Source organism: Dermacentor silvarum, unplaced genomic scaffold, assembly GCF_013339745.2.
Source record: "Dermacentor silvarum isolate Dsil-2018 unplaced genomic scaffold, BIME_Dsil_1.4 Seq479, whole genome shotgun sequence".
Classification (NCBI taxonomy): domain Eukaryota; kingdom Metazoa; phylum Arthropoda; class Arachnida; order Ixodida; family Ixodidae; genus Dermacentor; species Dermacentor silvarum.
The window spans coordinates 164458-184785 of record NW_023606300.1 but is presented as its reverse complement, the minus strand read 5'-3'; the positions used below and the strand labels follow the sequence as shown (position 1 = coordinate 184785).

Sequence of the window (20328 nt, the reverse complement as noted above, 5' to 3'; positions counted from 1 at the left end):
CGCAATACAGCTGTTATGCGGTGAAGCATACCAATACTGGAAGGGGGCCACTGTCGCAGGACATAGTACGCGTGCCTTTTTGTGCACGCATGCAAGCGTCGTCTCAGATCACAGTATGAGCACCTAGACGCTAAATAACCATACTGGTCAGAGCTGTTTCTGTGGCGATTCAAGCCCTCGTTTCGCCCTCCATGCGTCTCGTTTATGAGACCGTTAACGGGACCTAGTATGCGTTCCTTAATTACATGCGCGCACACACGCCATGCATCGAGAAGAAGGGAGAAACCATAATTTTTTTAGGACAGCTAGCAAAAAGGAAGGCGGTAAGATGAAGTCGAGACATGCGTTTAGGGCCAATAAAAGAGCTGGGGTCTAACTAAAACTCTGAAGGCCTGCCAGTGAACTTATTAGGCGTCTCGGTACTAGTACTGTGACTGGAGACTGCACATGTGTGTGTGTAAATTAATTAAGGAGCATGTGCTATGTCCCGTAACAGTGGCACCTTCTCCCAGTTGGTATGCTCCAGCACATGACACGGCTGTATTTTGGCGAAGCTAACTTTAAAGGCAAATTCTGTCAAGTAAATCAATGGTGTGTTTCGGCGTTTTTTGCCTTTTGTTTAATTCGACCCGCCGGATAATTAGACCAGTTTCGTCAGTCTCGTCAGGGTTGAATTAACGGAAGTCAGCTGTAATGCATGACCTGTCACAATTCCACTTGTGCTTCTCTGTACTACCAGCTTGAATAACTGCTGTCCTCGTTTGATGTCCAATATGTGCTGCCATCCTCCTGCTCCTTAACGTTACACACGAAGTCGCGAATGAACGGCTTTAATATGTACTGAATGGTGCCTTTCACTGAAGCAGCCCTCTTTTTATTGCGATAGCAATTATATGGACACTTCAACCGGATTTCTGCCGTCGGCGTCGCCGTCGCCGTCGTCGTCGCCGTCGCCGTGAGGTTCCGTATAGATAAAATCTTCACCGCGCGCCGTATGCCCGAGCGCAAGCGTGCTGCGACGCACGCTATCACGGAGAGCGAACGCACTCAATCCCCCACGCGCAAGCAACGAAGCGGGAAGCCAGCGCCGGAGGGAGCCGGGGGGGGGGGGGGCACTTATACTGTGCCAACAACCGCGCTCGTCGCTCGACCGCACGGTCTCTTATCTCTCCCGCGCGCAAGCAAGGAAGCGGGAAGCCAGCGCCGGAGGAAGCGGGGGGGGGGGGGGGGGGCGCACTTTTCTTCTGCCAACAACCGCGCTCGTCGCTCGCCGCACCGTCTCTTATCTCCACACGGCTCTGACCTTTATGAGCCGTGCATTCGCGGCTCAGTTCCTGTTGAAGCGATAGACCGCACGTACCTTCGCCCGCAGCGGCGTATGCTTGCTGCCGGCGTTTTGACAGTCGTTGTCTGCAGTCATTCAGTGTGATCTCTTCATGTTTGTTTGTGCGCGCTCACACCACGCTTGTTCATTCAGTTAGTAATAGTCGGGTCACATTTTCCAATGCACGCTACACATGTAATGCTGCCCGGATCGGCAGTGCAGCGCTACAGGTGTGTCCCTACGCACGCGCGCTGCCCACGGGAAGCGCTTCTCATCAACACCACCGTTTCACACGCGCCTTCTCGTGGTCATCGAGTCTCTCTTCATGTCGGTCTACTTACGCCGCAGCACACCTGCTTACTTAATCAGCTCATGTTTACTACAATTCATATTGTTACCAAAGCCGCTCACCGTCGTATGACATTGCTGTGTTGCTATCGCATTCATTGCTTCGCCCTTAGGGCGAAACTCTGACATTTTTATGTTTGTGGCTGCCGCTGGTGTGTCATGCAGCACAGGCAACGTCTTCAATACCATATTTATATGAATTTAATGCAAGTCAATTATCCACCTGCAGAGAAATCTTTTCGGGGCTAGGAATAGGAATTGCTTGCCTTGGTATGCAGTACCATTGTATGGGCATGAAAATTTCTAGCTGGTATTTTATGAATGCATTGATAATATTTAATAAATTAAGTTCAGCAGAAAGCTGCAAGGTGGAGATACCTTTATGTAAACAATGATTTTCATTCATCTGATTATAGCAGATTGCTACAAGCAGACTTTTTGGTGTCCTTGAACAGCATACTTTATAGCTGAACAAAAATTTAACCATCCTAGTCTGGGGATTGATCCCTGGAGCTACAATCTTTTTTTTTGTTTGTTTGATATTGCTGTCATAGCATTGTTCGCAATGTGGGCGTGTGTTTTTATCAGAGTGTGCAGCTTAGGCATAACCTTATTAGACATCTAGATATGAAATGTTTTCTGATGCATGTGCTGTGGCTATGAATGATGAATGCTTACATATGGGGTTTTATTCAGTTGTAAGTAGCGCTCTGTATGTCCTCATTCCTTTCACTGTCCGTGTTTTTTGCACTATCTGCCCTGGACTGTGTTTCTGGTGTTGGTGCTCTGCCATCTGAGCTAACCAGGAGGCTAGTAGATGGGAATGAAAAGCCAAATCATGGTTTAGGTTGAAGCACTGGAAGTTTGACTAGCTCAGAGGACAGAGTAGCCATGTGACGAAGCCAGGAGTTCAGGGTTTGATCCCTTGACCAGGACAGATTTTTCAACCAGGAGGTTTGTGATTAAATGACACGGAAATGAGTCCCGTTCGTAGCATTTTTTACAGTCGAATGACAATTTTTGATACATTCTGTGCCCTCACATAAACTGCCACAATCTGGTTACAGTTTCTACATTGCGGAACAGCACTTCAGTTGCATACCTAGCTGCAGTTGGTATTGAAATAGAGTCATCTGTGGTGACATCATAGAGGATTGTTGTGGTTCGTTGCAGTTAAGGCAGCCTATGAGGGGCTCAGCAGGGTGACGTTCAGCGGTCTGCTCAACATGCTGGACGGAGTGGCCTCTGCCGAGGCGCGAATCGTGTTCATGACCACCAATCATCTGGACCGGTGAGTCCCTCTTGCAAGCATTGTACTACTGTCTTCTGCGCACAAGGCGAGTCTGGTTGGCCGGTGACATACTGAAATACAGTGCAAAAATTTTTGTACAAAGAAAGTAACTGATCAGGCAGTGAAAGTGCTTAGATGAATGGTACTAGTGCTTTGCCTTTGACTTCCCTTGGTCTTTGCTCAGAAGGAATTGGATGCAGAATGACTGTCCTTGTTTGAAAGATGATAGTTCTTTGCTAGAAGAGCTAATGTTTGGGCTAGTCGGCGCTAGTTGCTCTTGTCCATTACCGTCTGCATTGGGGTTGCCAACTCTCGAGTGAACAAAGTTGGGACGGGGTAGGGAAGGAGTAGGTGAGGAGGGGGAGGGTGGTGGCTGGCGACGACCGACCCTGTTCAGCAAATGTTCATCGAACAAAGTTCAGCGAATGTTTTAGTTCTACCGTGTCACAATTTTCAACAAGGTGCAGTATATGAGGTGTGTTCAAAAAGAAACCAAACTTTTGCTATAGCACCTTTACTGCTTATGATACAACATTTTAAGTGCTGTCCCCTTCAAAGTTGTCCCCTCTACTGGCAATGCACTCTTCCCATCTTTTCTTCCATTTTTGGAAAGCCTCCTGGAATGCACTTTCTGGAATGGCGTGCAGGTTTCTTCTCTTATTGTCCTGGATCTCCTCTAAAGTTTGGAAATGACGTCCTTTCAAGGTGGTTTTCAGCTTGGGGAATAGAAAAAAAGTCTGCTGTGGCTAGGTCCGAAGAATATGGTGGGTGGGGCACAACAGGAGTGGGATGTTTCGCTAAGTAGCTGCGGACAAGGAGCGACGCGTGATCCGGGGCATTGTCACGATGCAACGTCCAAGCCTGATTTTCCCACAATTCAGGCTTCTTACTGCGCACAGAATCTCTCAAACGTGCTAGGATTCCCTGGTAAACTTCTTTGTTTACCGTCTGACCATGTGGAACAAATTCCTGATGGACAATGCCTTTGCATTCAAAAAACACAACCAACATCACCTTCATTTTTGACCAACTTAAACGCTTGAACCAACCATAGCACTGCGTGCGACTCGTACAGCCCTCCCCGTATGCTTGGCTAAGCAACTGAAATGTCTCTGTGAAAGTTTTCCCAAGTTTGTAGCAGAACTTCACACACACACATGCTGTTCTTCCAATTCCTTCATTGTCACTTTGGCACCAATCGAAAGAACAGCTTGTTGATGTGCTCACTTTAGCGGCTGTAGCTCACCTACTAACAGTCAGAGCGAAACGCGGCAAATGGAAGTTTGTTGTCTAAACCTGCTGCTACATGCGCTCAGTAGCCGCAGCGCGCTCCCTCTGCCGGTTCGCGCAGTATTTCAAAAGTTCAGTTTCTTTTTGAACACACTTCGTATTTGCTTGACTAATAAGGCCATCAATACAGAGAGAAGTGCTGTGAATGGCTAGGACCTACAACAGAGCTAAAACCACAACAAAAACGAAAATGGCTTTATGTTTATGTCAATAGAACAAAAAAAGGAATACTGTGCAAATGAGATGTCGCACATTATCAAAAGTAAATCTGGTCTATTTATTGTTATCCAGTAAAAAAAAAAAAAGTAAAAGTCGAGACATTTGGTTATCTCGACTTGGTCAAGTCGATGCGTGAGACATTTACTCAAAAGTCAGGACTGTCCCACTAAATTTGGGACGGTTGGCATCCCTACCCTGCATCCATTCTTTGCGTCTTATTTCACAATAGTGTGATGCAATCAATCAACTATTTTGTCGCACTCTTTAGCCATAACAGAGCTATCGAGGCTGTTGCATAACGTGCATGAAAAGTACTACAAAAAAGTAACATTTTGGGCTGTGCCGAGCCATAATCATTAGCTAGGTTTGGCGGAAAGACAAACATGGCATATTTTCAATCACGGTGAATCTGGATTAACTAGCAAAGTGACCCTGAAACTCAGATTGGTGGATTACAATCGAACTGCAATTGTAGAATACTCCTCATAAAGCCCTTGATACCAACAAGCCATTGGTGCCTATAACCCACCATCCAGCCTTCGGTAGAGACATTGCCAGAGCTAGTGTCTCTAGGCTGTTAACAGGCACAGTAAGCCAGAGCTTCTTGAACAATGTTCAAGGATGCAGACGTAGAGTGCAAATTAATCATTCAAGGCTTTAGTGTGAAATAGGTGCTTGAAGACGGAGCTCTCATTCCTGAGAACAGTGGAATGTCTCTGCAGCAGTGTTTGAGCATTGGCTGTGCTAGAGTTCAATGAGGGTGCATGCAGCATCATATGCTGCCTGTGCCTAGTCCTTCCTTTCGTTTGCGTCTCTTAGGCGTGCATTTACCCGCCTGCAATGCTGAACCAACTCGCCCAATTAGCTGCGTTGATCAAGAGAGTGCAGCATGAATTGGAGCTAGATTGTGGAGTTCAAATGAGCAAGCATGTCCACCATGCAACTAAGGGGAGCATTTCACGATCACAGACGAGGGCGCTTGACTAGTTTAAAGCTGAAAAGATGAGTTGAAGCGATTGCTGCTCAGCAGTGTCGTGTTGAAGAAGGGGGCCCAACGTATGCAATAGGGACCTTTGGTTAATCACTATTCAGCATAAAGTAGCATGCTTTGTAATCTTTAAATTGATTTTCCCCAGTTCACACTTCTTGTCCAAGCAACACCGTTATATAAACTATAGTTTCCAAACGTCATTGGTAAAAGCTGCTTTTAAGGTAGTTTCTAAAGTGAAATTTTCTTATAAACAAGATAAGGTACTTTTTAGGTTTCTAAATACCTTCTAACACAATGAAAATATCAGATATTTGAAATATGGCGATCATTGATGCCATCTTTTTTTTTTTTTTTTTGAGGTAACTGAGGTAATGAAGTCTCTAAATTTCCGTAAAATGTTGCTCTATTGTTGCTAAAAATTTAGCTAAAACTGCCGAGTGATTTTGATATGATGTAGGTGTTCTATTGAACCATTATATAGGTCAACATGGCGTAATGCACCTACCAAAGTGTTTCACATTCATCTAATGTTTGTGCCAATGAAGAATAAACGTTGAATTTACTAGTAGGGCATAGAGAACTTCATTTATTAATACATATAGAAAACTATGCATCATGACAGTTGAAATCCTGCATTTACCTTCAGATATTGAGATGAAAAATTTCACATGCTTTAAAAGATCACGGGTCACCTAATTCTCCCACAAGAAAGGTGCACTTGGGCCACATTATAATACAAACTTCCTAGCTTTAGGCGCTCGTGAAAGAAAAAAAAAACGAATTATGCGACGCAATCTTGGTCGTGGTGTTTACACGGCGATGAAAATTATGTGAGGTTTATACAGGTAAAATGTTACGTTGCCGCCCCTTGTTCCAGCTGAATGCTCCATGCAGTATTGATTTGTGCAAAAGCCTTGAGAAAAGGAGTCAGTGCATTGGTTCGTGTGAACAATCCCAGCCACTCCAATAGGTACGCCTTTTTAAGCTTTTATAGCTCATGTGTCCCGTTATTGAATTTAAATTTATTGCAATAAGTCTGGATAACTTAATTTACTGCTATGCTTGTGAACGTCCACCAATCAAACTTAGTGAGGCTACAGCATCCGCAACATTTTAAGACCCTTTCTAATAGCTTTCCTGAAGAAAGGAAAAGAAAAAAAAATGACGCAAAAAATTGGTGTAATTAACCGCAGCCTTTGTGAGTGCAGACCATGATTGCTTCATCATGGTCACAGAGTCCATGTACTGTACAGCCAGTTTTGACAGTCTTTGTCTAGCTTTTGAATATAAAACACGCTCTAGAAAGCCATTTTTAAAGCAACTTTCCTGACTTCGCAGTTGCTAAGATGTCGCCAACTGTTCTTTCACTTTGCTAAAAAATAGTTGCTAGTTGCTAAACAAAAAAATTTGTCGCTAAACATACCAAAAAGTAGCTAAATCTAGCGACAAAATTGCTAAAATGGCAACACCTATATTAGCAATGCAAAAAACACTTGGTTTTCAAGTGATGGGATGTTTAAAGAAATGAGGTAAAAAAAAAACACACCAATGGCTGCCCTATCCTGCACTATAGACCATATTAAAGGTTTCTATTAAAAATAATTAATATATTCCCACTATTTTTTAAATGATAATTTTCCTAAGCTGACACACTCAATTGCTAGATATGATGACCGTAGCCATTTTTCTATTTGCCCCAGAGGGATTCAGTTTAAAATGTATTCTAATGACAAGAAGGTAAATCAATCCACAATATTTGACTAAACTCGGTTAAATGGTTCAAAAATTGATCTTTAGCCTAGCATCCCCCCAAGAAAGCCGGCAGCTGATAAGGGTTCAACATTGTGTTTACGGCTACAATAAGTTAGGACAGATGTGCACTCCATGCACAGAAAGAAAAACCAGTTGAACTGCACGAAAAGACCCGATGGGTATAGAGCATACCAACAAATTCACTGAATGACGAATGGACGCAGTTAATAAAGTTGTTTAGCTGCGGTCGCTTTTGTGTAGGGCAGACAGGGCATTGCATCAATCCCAGATCAATTGAGCCTAAACATTTGTTGACCATTATAACACTGTCTAACCTTTTGTTACCCTGTCACAAATGCACGTGTGCTCCAAAATTACCAGACAGTATAGTTTTGTTTAGACACAAGAATGAGGAATTCCCCTTATGGTTAAGGCGCGGCGTACCATTAATAGCGGTAATACGTGCGTAATCCAACACTTGATCATCTTGCACAGAGAGGAATTGTCACGCCTAAACATTTATTTTTTGTGAGTGGCCACACGTATTCCTTGATTGATGGGCTTGTGCTGCCTACTCTCGGGGCACACAAAGACAAGTTTTGTCTTCCTTCTCTACCACCACTGTTCAGTCGACAGTCGGTGTTTGTGTTGTGCTTTTCGTTCTTTCTTGCATCCATGTTTGCGTGCCTGCCTTCCAGTAACATGAATTCCTAGCAACTTGCTCAACTTTCAGTAATTTTAAACTCAATTACAGTGAATCATATTGACCTGCGCTCATTGTTATCTCTTTCTAGTGGCTGTTTTTCACCAGCTAACAACGCTATTCAGTAAAACTTCATTTGGGCCTAATTGGTACATAATTCTGAACTTAAACTTACTGCGCAAACACCTAAGATGGACCACAACAGGAAGATATGACACACACTGGCGCTGACTAACAACTTCTTTATTTCTTTGTTGTCGATGCATATATAAACCCTAGGCCACACAACCGCGCAGGTGCACAGAATACATTACAGAGATCTGCCAAATTGACACATACGCAAACGTATAAAGTCAAATTGTATCACTGATGCAATTATCACCTTGTCTTTTTACGTGGTAGGCCTCTAATGCAAGCTGCGCGTGCTCATTCTTGCTTTTGCCAAAAATCGACGTCCGATTAAGTCGCGCCTCACAATTGATGCAAGAGTTTATATGAGCAACAAGGTGCAGCTCCTCTGTCTACATTTTTGTTTACTTTTTGCACATGTTCCCTGAGTCGCTCATTGACTCAGGGCCCCGTCTGGCCAATGTACGTCTGTAAGTTTAAGTTCAGAATAACAAAGTTATTGCTCGGTGCAATACGAACCTTCCTCTATTGGCACTTATCAAATGTTGCCGGCGATTATATATGAAAAAAGTTTATCTAATCAGATTGTGCGAACAATTCGAACAGTGGTCTATATTATATGAGAGCGCCAACAATTACACTGCAATGTATGATTAGTCATTTATAAAATAGCTGACGCACCTGACGTGTAGGTGACATTTAATCGACCAACAACTGTGCTCGCTGGTGTCGTTAAGATCTGAGTGTCAGTTTTTCTGGTCACAAGTTCGCCCAATAAAAAGTTAGATTAGTTACTCAGTTTTGGCACTGCATTGTTCTTCATCGTCACCAAAACATGACAATATAAACTTGTAGACAGTTATGAGAAACATCAAACTGGGATGTTTTTCTGCTTGTCTAATTTATTTCACTGAAAAAGAAAGCCGGTAAAAAATGAAGAATACCACATGATTACTTATCCACCTGCACTAGAAAGCAGCACCCTCAAAAAGGTTCACTGGCTAAGAAATGTATTGCGGCACAAAAGATAACTGTGCACGCGTTCTTTCTACAACATGCCTAAAGCTATTTGAAGTAAAGCTGCAATTGGGGCCAGTTGGTTATGTACGTTTGGATAAATACACTGTTATTTACAGGGACGAAAATGGACGAAGCACATATACCACGCAGAGCGCGATGTGTGGTCTGTGCTTCGTCCAGTTTTGTCCCTGTGAATAACAGTGTGTTCAAGCAGGCAAGAATTTTTTTCAGAAATGCACTTACGTTGACTGAACATCTAAACAGGTATAGCCGGGATGAAGCCAGCGGTCATGTGGTTTCAAGCCAAGCATTCTAACCACTATGCCACGGTGCTTTGTACAAGCAATCACATAATGCTTGCATTGTTTAATAGTACAGTAAAAGCTCGATGATACGAGTCTCACGGGGTCACGAAAAATATTCGTATTAGCCGAAATTCGTATCATCGAAACACAATTAAAAGTACTGTCGAATCTCGATAATTCGAACTCGAAGGGGCCCGAAAATTTGTTCGAATTAAAAGGACGTATTTTTGAAGTTCAAATTCGTGCCCCATAGCACGATGCACGAACGGTACGAGTCGTGAAATATCGCGGCGCGCAAGCGCATAGCAAGCGCGGGCCACGAAACTGCCCACGCCGGCTAACGGAACGGTCGCTTCCCGATAATGACAGAAAACTAAGCTTCAGGAAGCGAGCGGGCGGCGCCTGCACACGGGTGCGCGCGGAGACCGTCGAATGTGAGGGAGGAGGGCGGCAGGGAAGCGGATTTGGCCGCGTCAACTCCGCCGCTTCTGTGGCTCCCCTCGCCCTCCCTCTCAACTCCCTCGTAGCTCTCTCACCTTCGACTCCGTGCGCACATCTCCGTGCGCGCCTGCCGCCGTGCTGGCGCCAGCTTATTTTAGCCGCCCCCTGAAGTTTCGTTTTCTGCCGTCATCGGGAAGCGAGCGTTTGCGGGCGTGGCAGTTTCGTTGGCCCGACTGTGCCTCCGCCGCTGCTTGCCTCTGCGCTGCTGCCGCAGCGTGCAAGGTCAACATGTGACTAGAAAATAGAGGAGAAGGGTTCACTGCCATTTTATCCGCGTGGCTGAGACGTCGGCACTAGTGTGTGCTAGAATACGGTTGTCTAGAACAATCTAGTCGGCACGTACACGCTTGTTTTGGCGCGATGCAGAAACGGCGACCTTGCAATTTGAGAGAGGGGGAAATTTCCGCCGCGGGTTCTTTTTTTTCCCCCGTTCCTTCGCGCGCGGCATTGAGGGATCTCTCCTGAGCTTTTGCTCTATGGCGGTGTCGGAGCAATGCCGGTCGGAGGCGCCGCCGCGTGATTTGGCGCGCTGCTAAGAGCATTGTCGGTGCGCGGTATGTTCGAAATAAGCGTGTTTTAATTAACGAGATTCGACTGTAGCTAAATTAAAGAGTCAGAGGTGAACTCACTCAGGCACATGTTGTACGTAAAAAGCATTTATTTCTTGAAGTGCCACCGCTTCAAACTCTTCGCGGCCAGTCGCGGAGTCTGCGCTGTCCGGCGCCGCGCCTCCGCACCAAAAGAGAAGGAGAGAAAGCGCGTGACTGCGCGCTGTTCTCTTTCGCGGCCGTCGGGGCGGCGTTTATTCGTATCAACTGACGCAGGCTGAAAATCGATTCGTAACAACCGTTCTCTAGCACGTTGCAAAGTAATGGGGCTCGGCCAGGACCACAGAAAAAGTCGTATCATCCGGAAATTCGTATTAGCCGTGATCATATCATCGAGCTTTTACTGTAGTCCTTCCATATTGTAAAATGTCCGGAATAAGCAAAATTAATATAGTTGCAAACTTCCATTTCTGTGCATGTGCCAAGCAAAGAATGTGTATGAGGTACACCAAAGAATACTGTGAGGCTATAGCAGAGAAGTACATTTAATATAGTGCAGCCTTGAAACATTACTTGGCAAATGAAAGGTGCAGAAAGATTGAAAGTCGGTAGAGTAACTTTGGTAGAGTACCTGTGCAGTTACGTGATGTCACTTAGCTCTGAACTATGGGGATTCCTGAAGGCATGTGGAACAATGTGCAGCACATAATGAGGGAGAGAGTTTGGCTTGTTTTCATTATGGTGTCTGTGACATACAGAAGTTTGGTTCTTGCGTCGAAACATATTTAACTGCAGTTTGCAGTTACAGACTTGAAGGAAGCAAACAGTTACTGAGGTCTGTTGTTTTTTTCTAGTTTGATTAGTAGTTTGACATCTCAGGGGCAATGGAGACAGATATAATTTGGTTGCTGTTGTAGTAAGGGTCTGTGTTTCACGTCTGCTCGTATGTTCCTTCAAAAAAAAAAAGACTGGTGGCCTAGTTGCTACTGCATAACTTGAGCTAAAGCACAAGAGAGCACTTAAGACAACAGAAGGACAACGTGCTCTCTTGCACTTTATGTCAGGTATGTTCCTTGTTTCTGCATTGTATGCAGCACACAAAGAAAAAAGTACTTGAACACTTCTGTGACTTAAGGATGACCTTGGGTCACAGAAGTGTCATACACTTTTTCACATATACTTTTCCATACAGATGCCAAGACGGTGTGGGTCTAGTCAAAGGCTGTCGCCACTCTTGATGACGCATGGTACTGAGGCACTTCAGTAACTAGCAGACACTTGCAGTGCCTATTTTTTCGTTTGGTAAAGAAAAATTTTTTTTACATGCCGAGTGGATGTGTTTGCAACTTTTCTGGGTAGCATGCACCGCATAGCCACTTATTGCAGATGAGAAGTGTGTGTGTGGAAAATGAGAAAATGCAGCGCTAGTTGCAAGAACTGGTTGTGAAGGCTTTTTCACGCGACACAAGAAAAAGGCATGGAAACACAGCATTCTCTGACACGCTCATGTGAGCGTGCATGCCTGATTGACTTCGTTGGTAGCCATGTTAAATAAGTGTTTAAATCGATAGACTATGGTGGTGAACGTGCTGTTGCACTTGGTTACTTAGAAATGCTAAGCTTACCGATTTACCTCTTCCAAAACTTTTTTTAGATGAATGACCTGTAAGCGCTATTATGGAACTACTCTTTATCTCAGTGGTTTATGGTCTGCTTAAAGAAACAGAAAGGCAGCAGCTTCAGTGACAGATCTAGCTTCATTCATATTTGAATCAAGCAGACAGCTCAAGTCGGGCCTCTTAGTGTGCTTGCAAGACAAGCCCTACTGTATGCAACTGTGGGACCTACGTAGGTTTAGGATTGTGAATGTGCAACACAGCCACACAAGCCATGACATGCCACACTGAGTAATTGGTGCAAAACGTATGCCAGTGTGTGCATGTGGTGTGTGTGTGTCACTCAAAGCTAAGTACAAAGAGTAATGAGTACTCATGAGAAGTGTACAGAAGAATATCACATTGTTGCATGGCAGGATTTAAATACATATACACAAGATCTACAGAAACACCAACAGACTACTTCACACACACACCTTGTTCACTGCTTCACTCGAAGCGTGTACACCACAAGTTCGACACTGGGCACAGAGCTACACAGTCCTCCGCTGCACAGCTATGATGCGAGGAAATCAAAGGCAGCGATTGTGATTGCCCAAGGGTTGCAGGTCTTGCATTCTCTTTGTCCATTGCCTTTCCTTTCAGATGGGAAAAATACAATGTGGGAACTGTAGACCATCAGTTTGAATAGCAGATGCAGCATTTCCTATAGTGGTCGCTCATTCTCTGTTGTTAGCTGCCATGCACCTAGGCTCTCACCACCAGTACAGTTTTCTGTCATGTGATCGCAAGGTGCACGAAATACCTGGCAGTGATTATACATGTTTATCACAGGCAGAGCAGGAACAATTGTAAGATATCTCTGCATTTGTAGAATCCTTTGCCTGAAGTGATTTGCGCCCACCTGTGCGCGGCACATTGCTGCTAACATAGTATTGTTCCATTATGAAGTCACATTATCTGCCACGTGAACACTGCTCAATCTTAAAATGTGGCTGAAAGGCTGTGGTTGTGGTCATTGCTGTCCTTAGGTGTATGGATACGGTGTCCAGCTAAACTATCTGAAACAAAGAACTTTTCAGGAATGCACTGTTGTTTATAGAAACACACACAGGCTCTGAACACAGGCTGCATCTGCCTTTCTTGGGTACACTGAACGTGACACAAAGATGCACTGCTCCATATTGTGCATTTGGTAAACATTCAATATATGGCCGGTGTAGCTCAAGGTCTTCTTGTCAACCCTGCCTATTTTGAACACAAAACTTCTTTCCGAAAAGCCTTAACTGGCATAACAAACACAACACAAGAGAAGGCAAGAATGGAGGGCACTCTGCTTATTCAGGTGTTTCAAAGCACACCAACTAGACCAATCTGTGACCCTCCCAAGGAACTTCTTCCACTAGTACCATAGTTTCATGGGTACGATTACCATGACCTGCTGTAATTTAGTGTGAAGTCGTAAGCTAAACCGTGCTTTTATGTAAAGTTCTAGTTATTTAAATAACTGCAGTTAGGATTTTGACGTGAGTTTAACTGTAGTCATGTAACTAGGGCGTAAGTTGCACAGGTGGTCACGATGGAGGCTGTGCAGTAAGCGTTCCATGTGCCACCTAGCCCACAGTACATGTGAAAGCTTTTATTGAAAACAGTGTATGGATGTCACTACTTGCTACATACTGCAACTATTGGTGGAACAGTAGTTTCGTTAAAAGAACACTAATAGGAAATGGCTACCTTTGTCTAGACATGCAAGAGATAAATCTCTCCAGAACCCATTATGCATTTCTCCACAGAGGCAGGTGACCTATAGGCAGAGAAAATTAAAATCGAGCTGCCTTTATAGAATGTGCGCATGCCGATTCCAGTGTTGCTCTATTTTGGTCCCTGTGCAATGAAGACATACATTTCCGAGTCGAGTCTCGCGTGCAGCACAATAGTTTTTTTTTTTTTTTCTTAAGAGAATTTAACTAGCCTTGGATACATTGCCAGTCATCATGGCTGTATCATTGCTAATCGGTTTCAGTATATATCCCTTTCAGAGCTCAACAATTGGCCAGAGTTGAGGATGTGATCAAAATAATGGCAGACTACCCTTCATCAATTTTATGCTGCTTAATTCTGCGCACACACACAGATTGTCCAGCTGTTATTGAAGCATCATGCTTCATCAAGTAACCGTGAAACTGCTTCACAAATGATCTGTGAATACAGTTGTGGTAAAAGCATCCTGAGGTGGTACTGTCATGTGTGTTTCGTTTGTACATAGTTTTTGGCATCAAGCCTTCGCTTTTAGTAAACATTGCGTCTGTTGGCAAATGTTTAATCTTCCAATCTACCTAATATTTTACCCTTCTGGCCCGTGTGGAAGTTGTATTCGGCATCATCACCTTAATCTTCAGCACCCAACAAAAACCTTTCCCCAAAAGACCTTCTGCTAGCCCCCCCCCTCTTGGGTTAGCTCACTGCATTCTATGCCTGCAAATTTCCTGAGCTGATAACTCTATCTAATCCTCTACTGTGGCTGACTGCATAACCTTCGCTTGACACCCATTCTGTTACTCCAACAGACCACTATCTATTCCATACACACCTGACCACTTTCATTTACAGTTGAGTACCTCAACAAATGCCTCTACAACGAAATGGCCTGTATAAAGAAGGAATAATTTTGTCACGGTTCTATTGTGAGCTGCGCGACCTTTAAAAGAAAGTGACCTGTATAACGAATGATTTCGGAGGCCCCAAGCACTTCGTTATAAGGAATTAGACTGTATTCCTCTTTATCTCCAGAATGCCACTATCTGTGTGTTTGTAATTCATACAACTATCTTCTTATCTGTTAATCTTCCCACATAGCTTTTTTCATTCCATCCCTCCTTGTGAGGTTCTTAGCATCTTTCCAAGTGTCCTTTCCTGTTCTCCAAGTGTCCTCGTATTGTGTACTGGACATTGTAAAGCACTCGCAAGAAGCATTCTTCCGCGGGAATTTAGTCTTCAAAAGGATTGAGTAGTAACGAAAATTTCTTCCGCGTGGGGGAGCATGCATTTGACTGGGGACGGTGAGCTGGGCAGGGCACATATTAACGGAAATATTGGGGAGGACAAGGCACGTGCCTGATGTGCCCCCCCCCCCCCCTTGTGGCCATGCTACTGATGACAATGCTGCCATGAGACAAGAGAAACCCCCCTGCTTTTCCCCTTTTCACTTGTTGAAGACAAAAGCTTACACAGGGCAATGACATCACAAGGGCCACCAGGCCTTTCCTTTTTTCTTTCGTTTTGCTATGGGTCACAGAGTTGAAAACCAAGCGTTCTCCATCCTTGCTTATACCGAAGCAACACCAGTGTGTACATGAAGGACCTCAAGGAACAATGAGCACATGTGGAAAAAAAAGTTAAGACAGGCAGGAGTGGCACAATACAAGCAATGGTACACACGTGGGCATCTTCAAAAGTATGCAAAAGGCCACGCATCACCTAGGTACCCTGCCCCATGTAGCACATCCTTCCAGATTTCATTGCCTCTCAACCTGCAACTTTAAGCTGAATCTGCTGTCATTTACTAGGTTAGGTGATGATGAGATCGACTGCTTTGCTAGAAATTTTCACTGTATTTGCGGCACACATGGGTGTAATATTTCTCAGAACGATCGTGACTGCAAGATTTAAGCACCGGGCAATGTTCGAAAATGATGAGCAACACAGCCTTTGAAGCGTTCATCCCATGTCTATTCACCTAGCTAGGAACCTTCACTATGCAGTAGCTTGCCAGCGAACCACTTGAAATAATTGTGGCTCGCCATCCACACGCTTGCTTTTGTTCATTTTCTCGTTGGCTTTGGGAAGCAGCAACAGTAAATCAGTTTTATGCCTCGTATTCCATGCACAGTAGAACCCTGTGACATTGCGTCTAATTCTTGCATCTTCCTGGCTGCACAGTCATAATGCAAAGCCCTGGAACTCGCATGCATAGTATTCCTGTAGCACAAGGTTCCTGCATTCTGTGCTGCATCTTGAACAATACAGTCGTGCAGAACAGAGGTACGGAGTTTTCTGCACGAACAATCTATCCAATGAATCATGGCATGGCATTTTTGCCACATTTATAGCTAGATTCCCAGCAGCATGGCATATCACAGAGGCCATTGCCTACCAACTACTCATGGTGGCGCAGTATTATCTTCATTATCACCGTCCTCAGTTAGGAGCTCTTGTAAGCTGGATGTGTTACACAGTCATGTTGCCAGTAACATCGCTCCGACATCTTGCAAGACTTGAATGCCACCTTTGATGAGATAAGCCTTTCCAGGTAAAAACTGTACTGCCTTCATTTGTTTTAGCTAGGGGTGTGCGAATAGCAGTTTTTGAGACCAAATCGAATACAAATTGTGCCAGAAATGAATAGAATATTTTTCAAATAACTTGCGGATAACGTGCTTCACTACTTTAATTACAAACAATTGCCCCATCCTTGTATACCTAACATTACAAAGTTGCTGCCATTACACTTCACATTATAAAGCATGCTTTATTAAAAGTACAAAAGGAGTATTAGGTACGACTATAGCAGATGTTTGCGAACTTGGGGTTCTTCAGAGCATACACAGTGATGCATTATCATATGTTTATAGAAGTAACCCTTGTAGGCCTGCTAATATCTGTGTATACCTTTGCGACCAAACCATAATGCGCATGTCTGCAGCGACGGGCAGGAATGAAAGAAAAGCCCTTTTTGTCTAGTTCAAATGGTCACAGCAGATGGTACCACTATTGTATAAAGTATGTTGCAATAAAACATATTCCCATTTAATTCAATGAACAGGTGCTGCATCTATAAATAGCACCAAACAATACCCATTCACGAATGCCATGTCTGAACAACTTTTTACTGCAAGTAATTGCGTTTAGCCGGAGAAATCTGGCTGTACGAGCGATGCAGCATGATCTAGTTTACGTGTCTGTTGTAGATTGGATGAAAGTTATCACGTTTTTGCTTCAATTTAATGTTTGATTGAGTACATTAGACTATGTAAGTATAAAAAACTATTTTCATTTTTGAATATCGAGTATTTGATTCCAGGACCTAACCAATAGGACATTTGTTCAGATTGTTATTCGGAAGTTTCAATATCCGCACACCACTAGATTTAGCGACTCCTGACTCATCAATTCTTTCCCTGTGGTTCCATGAAAAACAGTAACGGCGCCCTACTTCAAATATTTAGCATTGGCTACGTTGAACTTGTGGCATTGGGTTACATTGTGAATGGCACGAGTATGAAATTAGGCCAGTGGTTTAAGGAAATGTGGCAGACAGTGCAGGCCACAGGAGAAGCAGGACAATAGGCTACGTCGCCACCTTCATTCCAAATTGTTGTAGTGCCACATTTTAGTGCACAAAAGCACTCTGCAAGCTGCACATAATGCATGCCCAAGGAATTGAAGCCTCATACTCGCATTACAGCTGTCTTTGGAGTATAATAAAGCATCTCTTGCTTTATTTAACCAGACAAGCAATTTTTGTCTGTACTTTTAAAAATTTACAGAGAGAACACGTAAAGTTGCATTTTTGCACACAGCTTAAAAGTCTGATTTGCCAAATACTGAAGGCATTGGAAGTATTGTGCTGAAAATTGGTAAGGGACATCGTGCAACTCTTTTCATAAGAAGGTGATGTACCTCAGTGTACAGAACACAACTATGTCTTGTGGCTCGGCACCTGTGCAACCACCAGCTGAGAGTGTTGGAATGAAAACTTTATGTTTGAACACCTGGGATTGTATTCTATTTGGATCACTGCTGAGTGAGGTGACTCACTGAATGCCGCGTTGCGCAAAACTATTCCCAAAAGTGATCCACCGAGGATTTCGAACTGTGCCTGCGGTGAGCGCAGCGACCGAGTACCCATCCGCAGTCGCTGCTAATGAACACAGTCGCGCACGCTCGACGAGCACCACGCCTCAGCGTCTCTGCCGCCGAGGCAGTGGAAGGGCTTCGACGCACGACGCCATGCCGGGCATTGCGGCACTGTCACACAACGACGACGAGGCTAAGTGAACAGGTAGGACATTTGGCGCGGCTTGGGGCGGCCCTGGCCGTGGGTGACGCGCAGGTGCGTGCGCAGGTCGCCGGGCCAGCTGAACGTCTTGAGGCACAGCGTGCACTGGTGTTTGTGCCGGTAGGGCCGGTGCATGAGCATGTGCCGCTTCAGGTTGCCCTTAGTGGAGAACACGCGCGTGCACACACTGCACACGGGCGGGCGGTCGTCCCCTGCGGCGGCCGTGCCGCCGTCCGGCGGGACCGCCGGAGGAGGAGGCAGCAGGGGCTGAGGCTCACGCGGATGCTGGCGGTGGTGAGCGGCCACGGCCGGCACCCAGTTGGTTTTGTCGTCTGAGTACGAGTGGTCGAAGGTGCGTCGGCTCGCAGGTGCGGGCGGCTTGGCCGCCGGTCGCGCCTTGGGCGCCGCGGCTGCCGGCTCGGGGCTCTCCGGTCTCTCGGCGGCCACGGCTCGCTCGGCTCGTCGTGGTTGTCGCGGTGCCGCGGGCTGCTGCAACGGCGGCGGCGGCGTCCGCTGCTTGCGCTTGGGCAGCCGGGCTGCCGAGCCCCGGACGCCGCTGGACGCCGGCTGCTGCGCGTGCGACGGCTGCTGCGCGTGAACCCCTCCTTCGTCGAGCAGGGGTTCTCGCCGGCCACCTCGGCTAGCCCGCGTACCTGGAGCAGCTCGGCGGTGCGCAGCAACGCCGGCAGATGGTCCTGCGCGACGTTCACTTCGCCTCGGTACATGAACTCGAGCAAGGTGCGCAGGTCGGCCTCGCGCGTCTGGCTCATGATGACCACCGGGTGCGCGCACGGGTTGCGCTCGAACAGCCCCTCGAAGAACGGGCTGCACGCTGCCAGCACCAGCTTGTGCGCCTTCATGCTGACACCTTCCTCGCAGACGAGCGTCACGTCAACGAACGCGTCGCGGCTGCGCAGCTCCTCGTACAACGACACCAGGCTGCCGTGGTGCTGGTTCCACTTGAGGCAGAAGTGCTGCGCCGTCAGGCCACCCATCGTCCGCCGCCGCCGCGCGATGGTCGCGCCACGATCGCTCGCCGCTGCGGGTTCTGTTTTGCGATCTCGACGTCCTCGTACTCCAAGTTGGCCGTACTCGTAGCTGACGTTCAATATTGATGCCGAGATGCTCCTGCTTGCGCTTCTCTCGACTGCTTGCACTTTCCGTGATAGCGATGTCGATCCGATATTTGATGGGCACGATGGCGGTGGCGATGTTTGCTCCTAATGCTGAGACGAGGACACGGTGTGAGAGGGTCGTGGAGGTCTTGGCGGAGATCACGGTGGTGGAGATTAGAGTGGGCTAGAACCTTATTCTAATACATTATAGTGGAGATCCCAATTATAAGTAACGCAACCGACACTAACACAAAAAAGACCAGGAAAAGTAATCTTGAATTAATGAGAAGTGTTAATCAGAGGAGAGAACACCACCGATTCACGGAGAAATTGGCCGCCCGTCTTCAGACACGCAGAACGAGCTGAGCACGAATGGAAGTGCGCCAGTAAATAAATCCCCAGTTCAGTGAACTAATGAATGAGAGCATCAAAAGGGGGGATAGTTACATTACAGTGGGCGCTCGATGCTGTCAATAAAGTTAATAACAGCGAAATCGGAGTTGGGGGGGGGGGGGGGGGCAGATGACAGTTTCGCATGGCCTCTGAGGTTGCAGCTATCTCGGAAGGCCATGCTTTTGGCGCAGTACGATGCCTCTGTTTTTCCTCGATTATACCGAACCCACTGCGCACGAGCTGAAACGCTCGGAATAGGAGTTAGTTCTACTAATTCGAATTCAGAGTGTCAAATGTGTGCCTAGACCCGTTAGTTTCAGCAAGCCAAATCCCCAACAATCCCGCTCATTTGGTTGCTCAGTGGCTATAGGTGTATAGGCTGCTGAGCGGGATCGCGGGATCTAATCCCGGCCACGGCGGCCGCATTTCGATGGGGGCGAAATGAGAAAACACCCGTGTACTTAGATTTAAGTGCACGTTAAAGAACCCCAGGTGGTCCAAGTTTCCGGAGTCCCCCTACTACGGCGTGCCTCATAATCATATCGTGGTTCTGGCGCGTAAAACCCCATAATTTTCATTTCAAGCACATCATCGAAAACCCACCCCTAATGTAAACCCTAAATGGGGCACTGGAGGTAGTCAATAAAAATCACACACACACACACACACACACACACACACACACACACACACCACACACACACACACACACACACACCACA

General features: G+C 45.8%; 1 protein-coding gene across 1 annotated transcript in view; it reads left to right on the top strand.

Moving 5' to 3' along the window:
• LOC119435136 (mitochondrial chaperone BCS1-like) overlaps positions 1–20328 on the top strand; it is a 79739-nt gene that overhangs the window by 41109 nt on the left and 18302 nt on the right. Inside the window, 1 exon segment of the mRNA XM_037702072.2 lies at positions 2846–2963. Within this exon segment, the coding sequence (XP_037558000.1) occupies positions 2846–2963 (118 nt within the window).